The sequence below is a fragment of the Pteropus medius genome, unplaced genomic scaffold (genome assembly GCF_902729225.1).
Source record: "Pteropus medius unplaced genomic scaffold, Ma_sr-lr_union100, whole genome shotgun sequence".
NCBI lineage: Eukaryota > Metazoa > Chordata > Mammalia > Chiroptera > Pteropodidae > Pteropus > Pteropus medius.
Window position 1 is genome coordinate 8,070,873 of NW_024349224.1, and position 12,873 is coordinate 8,083,745.

Here is a 12,873-nt window from a genome sequence, read left to right on the forward strand (position 1 = left end):
GGGGCACTGCTTGCTGAGTGGAGCATCGGCTGGACTACAGCTCCGCTCTGTCCTCTTGATTGCATATCTTTGTGTGTGATCGCTCTGGGTGATGAGAGAAAAGATTGAGGTCACTGTCAATAATCAGGAAAGAAAAGTTAATGTTGACGAGTTTAATATTTCCAAACTTTCTCCTGACCAGAGTGCTCACACGTAAAGGCATCCTTGCACTCTTCAGTTCTTCTGTCTCTCCAGCTAGGAACCCAGGCAGGGCTGGGTTGGGGACTCCATTTGACAAGTGGAGAATTGAGATCAGAAAGGAATGTACTGGGCCTAGGGCTCTGGGTGGATCAAGAAGTGGCATATCTTCAGCATTCCAGCCTAAACTGCTCATCACCTGGGAGCCAAGAGGCCCTAATGAACTTGGGCCTCAAGCACTCAGACATTGCCCCGAGAGCAGGATGCTGGGTCTCTTCATCCCACCTCATGGATACCATCTGAATCCTTGGGCCTCCAAGCAAGAATTCCCCCTAGGGAGCTGAATAGGGCCAGAAGCGAGGCCAGCAGAGGGCCCTTCCTCCTAGCTGGGCCGGTTGGATACTGTCGAGCAGGTCACCAACTCCTTCTGGGCCCCTGTCTTGTGTCTCCGGCAATGAGGGTGGCGATGCCTGTCACCTGCCTACTGGGGCTTCTAAGTACCCCTCACCCCAGGACTGAGAGTTCGGGCTTTGGTTTCCCTGCAGCTTTCAAGACAACCAGCTCAAGGACCAGGAGGTGCTGAACATTGTGGAGGTCCTCTCCTGCCTGCCACAGCTCCGAAAACTTGAGTAAGCAGCCTTTCCACCACCCCTGCCTGAGTCACCCTCGTCCCTTGGAGAGCAAAGGTCTGGGGCCCATGGGATAGGGGATTCACTCCTGACATCTTTGCCACAATCATGTAGTCTGAGCCGCAACAATGTCTCCGTGACGACCCTACTCTGCTTGACAAAGGTGGCAGTCACACGTCCTTCCATCAAGATGCTGCAAGTGAGGTGAGCAGGAGTGGGAGCCTGGCCTTCAGAGTCTCGAGAAAAGGGAGGGGGTGGGAAGGACTAACAGATGGATAGATGAAGGAATGAATCAACAAATCTAGGAAGCACAAGCATAGCCCGAGGAATGAGCCATGTGTCTCTCTCCATGGTGCTGAACTAGCATTGCCTGTTTGGATCATGGGGTAGGTTAAATGTCATACCTCTTAATTCTAAAACAAGGTAACTCCTATAAAACCTCTCAGCGTTCCTAATTTTTATTATCTTTTTTGTAAACGTTGGTTTTTGTTTTTGTTTTTGTTTTGTTTTTTACTTTTTGAAACACTCGGGATTCATCAAACAATGACATAGTCACCATTTTACATGTCTGGTTTGGAGCACTTTTCCCAGTTTTGTTGTTCCTCATCAATCACAAAATCAGCTTTCTCTGGCTGTTTGGGACATCAAGGGGTGCACAGGTAGGGGTGATATGCTGGTTTCCAGTCCATGGGTTTCATCACTTGGTGTCTGACCCCGCAGGAAGGAGGACCTCGTCATTCTTCTCTCCCCGCCCACAGAGAATGCTGCAGAGCCGCAAGGGTAAGAAGTTAAGGAAGGGGAGGGTCTGAGCTCATCCCGAGAAGCAACCTGGGCAGTTTGGAAAGGTGGCTGAGGGAGCTTAGGAAGAGGTAGAATGTGGAGATTCTTCTTGCTACTGCTGCCCTGAGAAATGGCTTAGCTCTCAGAGCTGGCAAAGGACGTTAGCTTCTTCTAGTGTCTCTGGACCACATCTGACTCCTGTGATGAGGGAGCATCCCTAGAAGTATCAGAGTGAGTCAGACCCTTAGGGGGACATGAAGATACTGCTAGGTTGGCATTACTATGTAGGGAAAACTCTTCTAACTAAAAAGAAGAAAGAAGAGGAGGAGAGGTGGGGAAGGAGGAGGACAAGGGGAAGAAGAGAAAGAATCGGAGGGGCAGGGGGATGGGGAGGGGGAGGAAGAGGCAGTTATAATAACTGCATCTTAGAGTTGTTCTGAGAATTAAATGAATTAATATATTTAAAGTGCTTAGAACACTGTTGACATCTGGTTGGCACTTGAATGCTGGCTATTCTAGCTGTGTATGGTTTCCAGCTTGGCCAGTCCTGGATGGGCAAAGAAAGGGAAGCTGCCTTCCCATGAAAGAACATTCCATCCACACACCCACCCCCTTAGCTGAGACTCAGAGACAGATGAAGGTGTATGTCCTTGAGCAAGTCCTTACTCTGCTCTGAGCCTCAGTTTCTTCATCCATACAATTCAATAGGACCACTGTCTTTTTCCTCTCTGTCGAGAGCTGTGGTGCTCAATACAGTAGCCATGAACCACATGAGGCTATTTAAATTTATATTAATTAAAATTAAGCAAACTGGCTATTTCAATTTATCAGTCACATTAGCCACATTTCAGATACTCAGTGGCCATGGGAGATTAGTGGCTCCCAAAGTGGATGGCACATGTACAAAATATTTCTATCATCGCAGAACGTTCTGTTAAACAGCACTGACCTCAAAGTCTGTAAAAACCTGGCTCCCAAATAGCCCAGCTTCTCTGCAGTCCCTTGTCCTCTCCTGTCCCAGTAAGAGAGAGCCTGGAGGTGCCTGGGCTTCCCACAGCCTGAACCCACATACAGTCCATGCTCCTGGCCTTGTGAAGTACAGATGGCACATCTACAAATGGAGACCATTACGTCTTAGATAATAGCAGCTTCTTTTTACTAAGCTTCAATTTTGTGTCTGTGGTAGGCCCTCGATCGTACATCATCTCATTTGATCCTACAATCACTCTGTGTTAGATATTGTCATTCCACTTTAGAAAAGAGAAAACGGAGGCTCAAAGAGGTGAAGTGACTTGCCCAAGGCCGCACACCTATATATGGCAGAGCCAGAATTTGAATAAACGTTTCATTTGACCTCACACCTTTTGCTCCTGCTGCTTTGCTGAATAACATCTTCAGCACCTTCAAGTAACCGTCTTTGTTACTCATTCACTGTGGGTCATACTAAGAAGTCTTCGGCCTCTATAACCAAGAGAAGAACCTGGACTTCTGAGCCCAGGCCAACGCCGCATTTGTTCTTGACAGATCCCCAGACCTACAGGGAAATGCCAGCCAGAGGAAAGAGGCTCGGGGCAGAAGCCTGACACTCAGGTACCTCAGTGGGATCCATTACCTTAAGGAGAAGGATATGACATTGGGAGAGGGTCCTTTCCCAGAGGAGGCATAGCAGGAGCAGGGAAGATAAAGGGAAAAGCAGATGTGGGGCAGGCAGAGAACATGAATAGCCCCTCCTGGCCTGAACGAGGGGCATCTGGCATAACAACAATAATAGCTATAATTTAATGGGCCTTTGCTATGTGTTGGGCACTGTGGTATTTTCTATCCATTACCTCACTGTAATTCTTTTGGAAACCCTGAAAAATATGTTATTATTCTCACTTGACAGAGGAGGAAACTGAGTTTCAGATAGGTTAAGTGCCTTGTCCAAGATCACCCAGCTACTGAGAAGCAGGGCCAGGATTAGACTCCAGGTCTGTCAACCTCTTGGCTTCCCCAGCTCCCACATCTGGCAATGGGGCTTGGACCTAGAGGAGCTATAGTGTAGCTTCTTGCCCTGAGCCCCTCTGTTCCCCACCCCCACCCCAGGCTGCAGAATTGTCAGCTCACCGTCCAAGATGTGGAGATGCTCATAGCCCAGCTCCAGGAAGGCCCCCACCTGGACGAAGTAGAGTGAGTATCACAGGAAGCAGTGGGGCAGGAGACAGGAGGGGAAGGCAGGACAGTGTAGGAAGGGCTCAGCTTTGGGCGGATGGTGTCGAGAAGGGCATACGGCCTCATGGAGAATTTGGGGGAATCAGATTACCATAGCAGCTGCCACCGTTTAGCATTTGCCCCCGTACCGGGTACATTTACATATATCCTCTCATTTAATTCTTACACCTCTGTGATGTAAGTACGGTTACTATTTATATTTCATAGAAGAGGAAATTAAGTCTCAGAAAGGTAAGTCACACACCTAGGAAGAATCAAGGCCTGGGTTCGAGTTCAGACAGTCTGGCTTCCAGCCTCATCCTTGCAACTACTGTCATTGAGATCTGCAAAGCAGAAACCTCTCCACACGTAGGTCCGTCTTCCAAACCACAGCCCTCAGGATCCCCTCACCCTATCTCTCTCCCAGAGTGCAGTGAGATGACCTCTTTTCTGGCTGGAGAAATCCTCATGGTGTCCAGTTCCTGGGTGGAGACTTTGAGGGTAGGGCTAAGGTGAGGATAATAATAGCACCTAATTCGTAGGGTTGTTATGAGGGTTTGATATCCAATAATCGCAGAAGCACCTAGGACAGTGCCAGGCATACGGTATGCAGTCTTTCAACGTTCGTTACCATTAAGGTCCACGTATTACAGTGATGCGTCGACTAAAGTTAGTGAGGGGCCGTGTGAGTGCTGAGGGCTGAGGGGAGACCCCACCCTAGCAGCACAGCACATTGGGCCACTCTGTCTCAGCCTCTCCGGGAACCAGCTGGAAGATGAAGGCTGTCAACGGATGGCAGAGGCTGCACCCCAGCTGCACATCACTGGGAAGCTGGAGTGAGTTCTGCCCACCCCACTAGTGGGAAACGGTTTGGGGCGGGGAGTGTTGAGATTGGAGAACAGTGGTTTGGAGCCTTGGCTTTATACTTCAATCCTGGCTGTCATTTACTAGCTTTGTGACCCTGGGAAAGTATTTTAACGTTGCCGAGTCTCAGTTTTCCCATTTGTTAAATGCGATTAAAATGGTGGTTATTTTACATACCAGGAAACTGAGGCTCAGAGAGGTGAAAACAGTGAGTTGGTCTTTATTGATCCAGCTGGAGAACTTTATTCTCTGAGTGGGGCGAGGAGGTCATGCATCTCTTGGCTCATCCATCCACATAAGCCATAAGGATCCAGGACATCCCAAAAGGGATAGCTAGCAAGCCGCTGAGCCAGAAGGAGGGCCTTAGAGCTGTTTGGGATGGGAAACTTCAGCAGCCTGCTGATGGCTGCCTCCTTCCTCCTCTCTACAGCCTCAGTGACAATGGGCTCTCAGTGGCCGGGGTGCACCGTGTGCTGAGTGCGGTGAGCACATGCCGGACCCTGGCAGACCTGCACATCAGGTAAGAGCTCCCAGTAGATCACTGTCACCCACTCCCACCTCCTGCCCAGGGCTCCTGGGCTCCCCCATCATTCTCTTATAAGTCCTCAGACTTCTCTCTGGCCCCAGGCCTTAGGTTGGGACCTGTAGAATATTCTGCTGGTGCCCTGCCCAGGTGCCCTAAAGAGCTGGTGTGCCTATTTCCAGCTGCTACGGGTGTTGGCCACTCACAGCTTACACCTCTGGATAACTGCCTTGGACTGTTACAGCTTTCCCTAGCTCCCCAGCTAGGAGTGACAGAGGCAGAGACAGAACTCTTCAGCCCCCTTGCCTCAGATGGGACAAACTTTTGGTGCCATTCACACTCCAGAGCTCCCTGTGGGATCAGGCTGTGAACCTGTCTCGTTCTGTTTCCCTCAGTTCCTTAATGGTTTCTCCTGAGAGCAGGCCCCCCAGTATGCCACATGTACTGGTGACCAAGTGACACGTGACCTCCCCCCCACCTCATTCATAGGCTGGGGCTCTGCTGCTAGGCAACGTAACCTAAGACGGGCGGTGGTGGGGGGGGCAACCTTATTTCTATAAGTCCCAGTGTTAAGTCTAGGGACCGAAAGTCATGTGCTAATTAATGTCAACACGGTGACCACCCAGAGGGACGGTCAACTGAGGATGGTGGTCTCTGCTTTAAACACCACTCAAAGGAGGAGACAGAGACCCGATTCACCCTAAAGGTGCATTAGGGGACCTTAATTCACATAACGATTCAATAAAGGATCCCTACAGCGTTCCAAATGACACTCCATTCAGTTCTAAATTTATACCAAAGAAATCAAACACATTTAGCTGCGGAAATGTTCACCTCAGTATTGGTTATAATAGGAAAAAATGGAAATAACTTAAACGTTTAACGATAGGATATTAGTTAAATAAACTAGGTTGCCTCCAGAGAGAAGAAATTGTTGGAACCAGATGTGGCTGCAGCCTTAATGTGGAGGGATGACTGTGGTGTATGAAGTAAAAAAAAAAAAATTTAATTCATCATTTTTATAGTAAAGCTTTTCAAACATACTCAGATAGGGAGAATGGTATAATGAACAACCAGTTCTCACCAAAAATTATCAACATTTTGTCACCTTTGTTTCATCTGTCTTTTGAAAACCTAATTTTTAAAAAAGAATTTGAAAAAAAAACACACACACACACACAAAAAAAAGAATTTGTAATTTCAATCCCATTTTTAAGGAAAAAGAAAGATAAAGAACATTCACTGCATTAAAAAAACAAAAGACTTGAAGAAACCAGTCCAAAATGTTATCAGTGAGATTGATATATGGAAGAGATTACGGGTGATTTTTCTTTATTTTCTTTTTCCTGGATTTTCTAAGTTCTCCACAGGGGTGAAGTATGACTTTTGTAATGAGAAATATATGTAGAACCTCCAGTTTGCAAAGGCGAGGTTAGGGATGCTCCTGTTGTACGTCACAGCCTCATGTGGACTCTCAGTGTCTGTCCTGACCTGGCAGTGACCTCACCCCGCTGGAGTGAGTACCTTTAGCTGAGGGTGCCAACAGCAGGCAGAGGGAGGGGGGATTTTAGCCTGAGGCCCAAACAAGAGAGAGGGCAGACTATTCTTTCAAGATCTTGCCAGAAAGTGGGGGCTGATAAGTTTGTGACATCTCAGTGGAAGAAAGACGCCAGGCCCCCCCCCAGAAGCTCAGCAGAAGTCAGGGGAGAGTCAGAGTAAGTGGCTGCAGCTAGAGGCAGGGGGATGGCGCCTTAGCGGTCCCTCCAGGCCAGGCTAAAAAAGGACTTGGAGCAGTAGGAACCCCATAAGCCTTTTGTCTCCTCTCTTTTCTCCACAGCCTCTTGCACAAAACTGTGGTCCTCACGTTTGTCCCAAAGATGGAGGAACAGGAGGGAACCCAGGGGAGGTAAGACCCCAACACCATCCCAGCCCTACTCTCAGCCAGAGCCATCTCCTCCCTGACCTCCACAGCTGGACAGTGCCACTCAACTGCTGGGGGACCTCGACAAATCCACGAAGACTCAGGATGCAGCCCCGAAGGGGAGCTGCCTTCCCATTTCCAAGTGGTGTCTGAAAACAGAGCCCATGATGCAGGATGGAGGCTGCGTGCTGGGGCGTTTGGGGTAGCCAGAGAGACCAAGACCCTTCGGCCTAAACCCAGAAGATCACCTGGACTGTAGCTCTGATTACAGTTAGAATTTCTGGCCCAATGGCCTAGAGGTGTTTGCCTCCTCTAGGTTGCCTTCCTGGATTGCCCCCGCCCAGCACATGGGCAGAGACTCAGCTCTTTCTGCTTCAGTATCAACCTGCAATGTCCTCTGTAGGGTCCGAGCTTTTGAAGACTTACTTAGAGATGAGATAGACATCTCTGAAGGCAATGATGATGATGATAATGATATTAATGATACTAACGGTCAAGGTTAATTGAGCACTTACTATGATATGTACCAAGCACTAAACTAAGGCAATTCATATATATTCTCCCAGTAAGAAGCTAAGGGGTTTGTCCCAGGTCACACGGCCAGGAAGCGAAGAAGCCCATCGGAACCCAGATCAGACTGTCTCCAGGCCTCGCATAGACATTGAATGGGGGGAAGTGAGGCTGAGGATGGACTCTGAAGACAGTGGGTGAAGCAATGCTCAGCCTGGCCTTGGTGTGTGTCCCTCCAGGGTTCCAGTTCTTGACAGCCTTGTGCCCCAGATGCCCTCTGAGCTGCCCCTGCATTCTTCAAGGATCAGGTACAGTGATGACCTGCAGGTCCCAGGTGTGGCTCCAGCCTCCTCCCTCCCTCTGCACGACACCTGTCCCCAGGCTCCCAGCCCCAGGTGCTCCCTGGATGGCATGACCTACTACGTCCAGGAGTTGTGGCCTGACTTCCCTGCCTTTCACCTCTCCTGTCCAACCCACCACAGGCGGGGCTTACAAGGCAGCTCCTTCCCGTCACCTACCCTGCCAGGGACCACCTTCCTTTTAGCTACTCTGACTTCCAGCAGCTGAGGGATTGTGGGAACTCTGGATGGAGAGGATGGGCAGTTTGCAGCCCCTTTTGTCCTATTCCTAGGACCTGGGCCTGGGGGTTCGGGTCAGCACCCCAGGGCTTCCATCAATACTCATCTGGCCCTCTCTCATTCTCTGTCCGTCTGAATCTCTCTCCTTGTCTATCTCTCGTTGCTTGTCTCTCTCTCTCTTATTTTCTGATTTTCTTCCTCTCATATTTTCTGTAGCCCTTTTTGTCTGTCTGTCTGTCTCTGGCACTGTGTGTGGGGGCAGGGGGGCCCAGGAATCTGCATCTGTTCTCTCCTCTCTCATCTCTGTGTCTGTCCATCTTGGTCTCCTCTCTGGCTCTTTTCTGTGTGTGATGTCTTATCTGTGTGTTGTGTTTTGGTCCTTCTTTGTCTGTCTGGTTGCCAGATGTGCCCCAGTCCCTCTCCTGCAAGCTTTGTTCTCTGCTTGTGCGTCTAGGGGTGGTGGGCAGCTCTGTCCTCTGTTCGGTGGGGCGGGGCTGCAAGGCTGTGGTTCTGTCCTCTGCAGGCTGACATACTGTGGTTTGCAAGCCCAGCACCTAGAGCAGCTCTGCACAGCGCTGAGAGGAAGCTGCAGCCTCAGTCACCTCGAGTGAGTAGCTGCTATTTGAAGGTGGGTGGGTGGGGCTGATTGCTTAGTGGGTGTTAAGCCCGTTAGGTTTTGTTTAGCTTAAGATTTAGATCAGCAGTTCTTTCCTGCTGCAAAAAGGAACCCCTTAGAGAATTCGGTGAAAGTTGTTTTTCTTCCCGCTAAAATATAGATCCGCCACAATTGACAGTCTCCAAAGCCCATCTCTGATCCCTGAGATGAGGGTCACAAACCCCAGGATAAGAACCCTGGGGGAGACCCCAGCTGACTCAGTAGACCTGCTGAGGTCTGGCCTGCCCCAGTTTCAGGAAAAGCTGAACGGCTGAGTGAGAAGGGTGAAAAGACAAAGCTCCTGCCCATCCCTGCCCCCACCCTCCAATAATCTGTTCTCGCCCTGCCCCTCCCAGCTTATCAGGCAATGCTCTAGGGGATGAAGGTGCCACCCAGTTGGCTCAGCAGCTCCCAGGGTTGGGCACTCTACAGTCCTTGAAGTAAGTAGCTGGCTGAGCAAAGCCTCTGACACTTGTTCTTATCAAAATGAGGGGATGTTGGCGAGGGGTGGGGGAGGTAGCAGGGGTGGGGCGAGCCTGGTGTTCTGTGTCCCATCTCAGTCCCTCCTGGGGTTCTCGGAAAGATTAAATCAGAAAATGCACGTCAGTTGCCTGGCCCAGTCCCCGAAAGGTGTGATTCTCATTAAAATAGATACTTGGCCTCTGTGACTCAATAAACCAGCTTCTGATTTACGGTTTCACTTCTTCAACCAGTCTCGGGGAGGCCCAGCTCACCTGGGGCAAGGCAGGCATGGTGGGAAGTATTACTCGATTAAAGAAATGGCTGGCAGCCATTCTGGCCCTGGACTAGGCAAGGAGGGTTTGCACCCCACAGGACACCCAAGCAGGGTGCCCAGGGCATCTGGAGGACCCTGAGCACCTGGCAGAGAAGGGAGATGCTCCTTGTGAGGAGGAGGCCCTGGGAGGAGGCCCGGAACCCCCAGACTTTGCCTGCAGTAGACCAGAGTTCCTAGGCCCTAAAAGGGCCCTATGTTTTGGCTTCCACATATCCCTCCCCAAGATCTGCTAGTCCAGAGTAACAAGAACCCTGGTGAGAGGCCACATGTCCTAGTTTCCTGGTGTGACCTTGGGCAAGTTGCATCACCTCTCTGGCTCCCAGTAAGTTAACACGTGAGCTATAGAGGGGGTGCGTTTTGTCTACAACCTTAGCATGAGGGCTGTGACCCGAGGCCCTTCGTGTGCAGCCTCATTGGGATGCTGGGGAGTTGAGGAGGTTACCCCAGTTGCTGCTCAGGGCCTGCACCTGGGCGGGGAGGAGGCCCCACCACTGCAGGCAAATTATATGCAAATTGGAGTTTTCTGGGCAAATCCCCATGTGACCTTCTCGATACTGCTGACAGCTGGTGTGACCCAGGGCCCCCAAAAGCCTGCACTCAACTTATCAGGATCCCCATCCTTAGGAGTGTGACATTAAAAGCAAATAAAAGCCACCACGACGGTTGACAGAGTGTGAGGAAAAGGAAAACCTTTATTCCTGCTGTTGGGACGAGAGGGCCCCCCATTTTCATTTCTCACTAGGCACCACCCCTCCTTTCTTGGGTGGGAAAACTGAGGTACAACTCTGGCCTAAAAGCATTCTGGGCCTCAGTTTCCCTGTCTGTGCAATGGGGAGTTGGGAGAGGTGCTCTCTGACAATCCAGGGTTCAGTGAGTCCCGCTGTCTGGACTCGGGGAAAGTCCCCCCCGCCCTGTGCTCCGACCACAAAGAGGGCGTTTTTGAGTCCTGGATGTCATTGGTCAATGCCACTCCTGTGATTCTCCAGCCTCAGTGAAAACGGCTTTTCCCTGGACACTGCGTTCAGTTTGGCCCAGTGCTTCTCTACGGTGCAATGGCTTTTCCACGTGAATGTCAGGTGGGTGTGCCTCGGGGCCCTCGCCCTACCCCCTTGTCTGTCAAATTCGTAATGGAGCATCCTCAGGGCCTGCGGGATACTGGATCAGTGCATGTGTGATGGGTGTCTGTAGAATGAATGAATGAATGAATGAATGAACAAACAAATGAATGAACACAGCCCCGGAGACACTCAAATTGCTCTAAATCCACCATGGGACACAGTCCATCAACTCTTCGTTACTCACTCTCTGGATCGTCCTGGGAGACTTTTAAGAAGACTGGGAGCTCCGTGGTGACCACTGAGTACTCAGGGACCTGCTCTACTTGTGGGGTCTCTCATGCTGATGGGACTATAGAACGAAAGGCACCCAGCCATGCAGCCTGGGGACATGCGACACAGATCGTCCATGCTTTCCCACGAGGCCTGCCCATTCCCCCCACCTCCTCGGAAGAGGGGAGGGACGATAGTAGACAGGCCAGGTTCAAATCCAGGCTCACTGCTTACCTGCTATGCAGCTTGGACAGGTCACTGAGCCTTCCACGCCTCGATTTCCTCCTCTGTAAAATGGGGCTAAGAATACTTTATCCCACAGCTTTAGTGTGAGAATCAAAGAAGATCGTGTCGGTGGAGAGCTTGATATGTGCCTTAACAGATGTAGTTGTTGTTAGTATACTCCTTGTAGTATTTGCTGAGAGCGTGGACAGCCCTCCAGGCTGCCCTCCACCCGGCCAGTCTGCTGTCTTGCCCCTGCCTGGGAAGCAGGCCCTTTGTCCTGTCTCTGACTGCTGCTTCCTTCCTGCCTGCAGCTTTGAGAGCCAAGTCGTCATCATGAGAGGTGACAGAAGAACCAGGTGAGGGGGGAGAGCTCCAAGGGCGGGGTGGGCACCCCTCTCCCTCTGGTCCCCATTTTCTATACATACACCCCACCCTAGACCCATGCTGACCATTGCCAGGCCTAGAGTGAGCCCCACCACCCCGCCCCTCCAGGCCCAGCAGGCCAGAAGTAATCACGACTTCTCTCACCCCCCCACCACCCCATATAAACCTGCAGTAATCAGCACCCTCAGATCTCTCTTGGAAGAAGCCAGTGCGGATGGAGGGAGGGGACCACGGGCAGGGCCGCAGCGGGACCGTGCTGGGGGCCTGCTGCTGTGCGGGAGAGGAGAGGGACGTTTGTATTTCTGCTTCTGGGGGACTTTTGCCGACCTCTGCAGACTCATAGTTTCGGATGAGTCACTGTCTTTTCACACTCTGAAAATCACATTTGAGAAGCCAAGAACCGTTGGTGCGCTGAAAAAGTTTCCACTTCTTTACTGTAAACAATGAACAACAGTTAGTTCTCCACAGATGTTCTCGGCTGCCCCCTAGAGAGGCTCCTCGTCTGACTCGGGAGGTTGGCGAGCATGAGGGCCGCCTAATGTGGGGCTGGCTGTGCCGATATGTCAGGGAAGGGCGTTGCCACGCCAGGTGGCTGCCTGAAGCCAGGGGTGACCCAAGGCCAGGGAAGTCTTGCTTCTTAGACTAAGGTCTCCATTTCTGGGGACTCTCTGGGTTCTTGGGACTAAAAGAATGGAGGCAGCGGGAGACAGAAGTCCTGTGAAGGCCACATCAGGGATCGGAGAGGAGGGACTCTGTCCTGGCTCCCCACAACCTGGTCAGGCACTGCCCCGCTGGCCAGATGTAAGCTGCCGGCTTTCTCACTCTGGCCTCAGTTTCCCCACCTATACAAAAGGGTCACGCAGGCCCCTTTTAGCCCTGACTGATGAGTCTCATCTTCCAGTGTGGATGGTTTGAACTTTCCTCTCAAATGTTTTCCCCACTCCAAGGGATCTGTCAGCTGGTGGGTCCTTGCCAGAGTTCCCAGCGCGAGCCCAGTTCTTGAGGTTTGGTCAGCGCTGCATCCCCCGGAGCTTCTGGTACTGTCTTACCTACTTCTTGTTTGGGGGTAACCAAACAAGGGGATGAGGGCTCAGGAAGTGAAGAGAGTCTGTGGGGTTTGGGTTTAGGGCTGGAGATTAGGAGAGAGGGAAGAGAAAGTTTGAGTCTAGGAGGGAAGAAAGAGGGGTGAGTATGAGGCCTGATAATGGGGGTGCCGGGCCCAGCATTCTCCTTAGAGCACAGATTGTACATCATTTTCTCTGAAGACTTTCCAGCCCTGCCCTGAGGGCTGTGAGACCCCGTGCGGGCCCCTC

At 51.1% G+C, this 12,873-nt stretch overlaps 1 protein-coding gene across 5 annotated transcripts in view; it reads left to right on the forward strand.

Annotated features, from left to right (window-relative positions):
• The window catches only part of NLRC5 (NLR family CARD domain containing 5), a 75,238-nt gene that overhangs the window by 34,179 nt on the left and 28,186 nt on the right, over positions 1-12,873 (forward strand). For all 5 annotated transcript variants that reach the window (XM_039880931.1, XM_039880935.1, XM_039880934.1 and 2 more), the window contains 14 exons: positions 723-806; positions 921-1,010; positions 1,527-1,586; positions 3,111-3,176; positions 3,672-3,755; positions 4,529-4,612; positions 5,071-5,160; positions 7,001-7,069; positions 7,834-7,902; positions 8,696-8,779; positions 9,184-9,267; positions 10,610-10,699; positions 11,488-11,532; positions 12,508-12,597. In XM_039880931.1, coding sequence (XP_039736865.1) covers positions 723-806; positions 921-1,010; positions 1,527-1,586; positions 3,111-3,176; positions 3,672-3,755; positions 4,529-4,612; positions 5,071-5,160; positions 7,001-7,069; positions 7,834-7,902; positions 8,696-8,779; positions 9,184-9,267; positions 10,610-10,699; positions 11,488-11,532; positions 12,508-12,597 — 1,089 coding nt within the window. The remainder of the gene's footprint in view (positions 1-722; positions 807-920; positions 1,011-1,526; positions 1,587-3,110; positions 3,177-3,671; positions 3,756-4,528; positions 4,613-5,070; positions 5,161-7,000; positions 7,070-7,833; positions 7,903-8,695; positions 8,780-9,183; positions 9,268-10,609; positions 10,700-11,487; positions 11,533-12,507; positions 12,598-12,873) is intronic.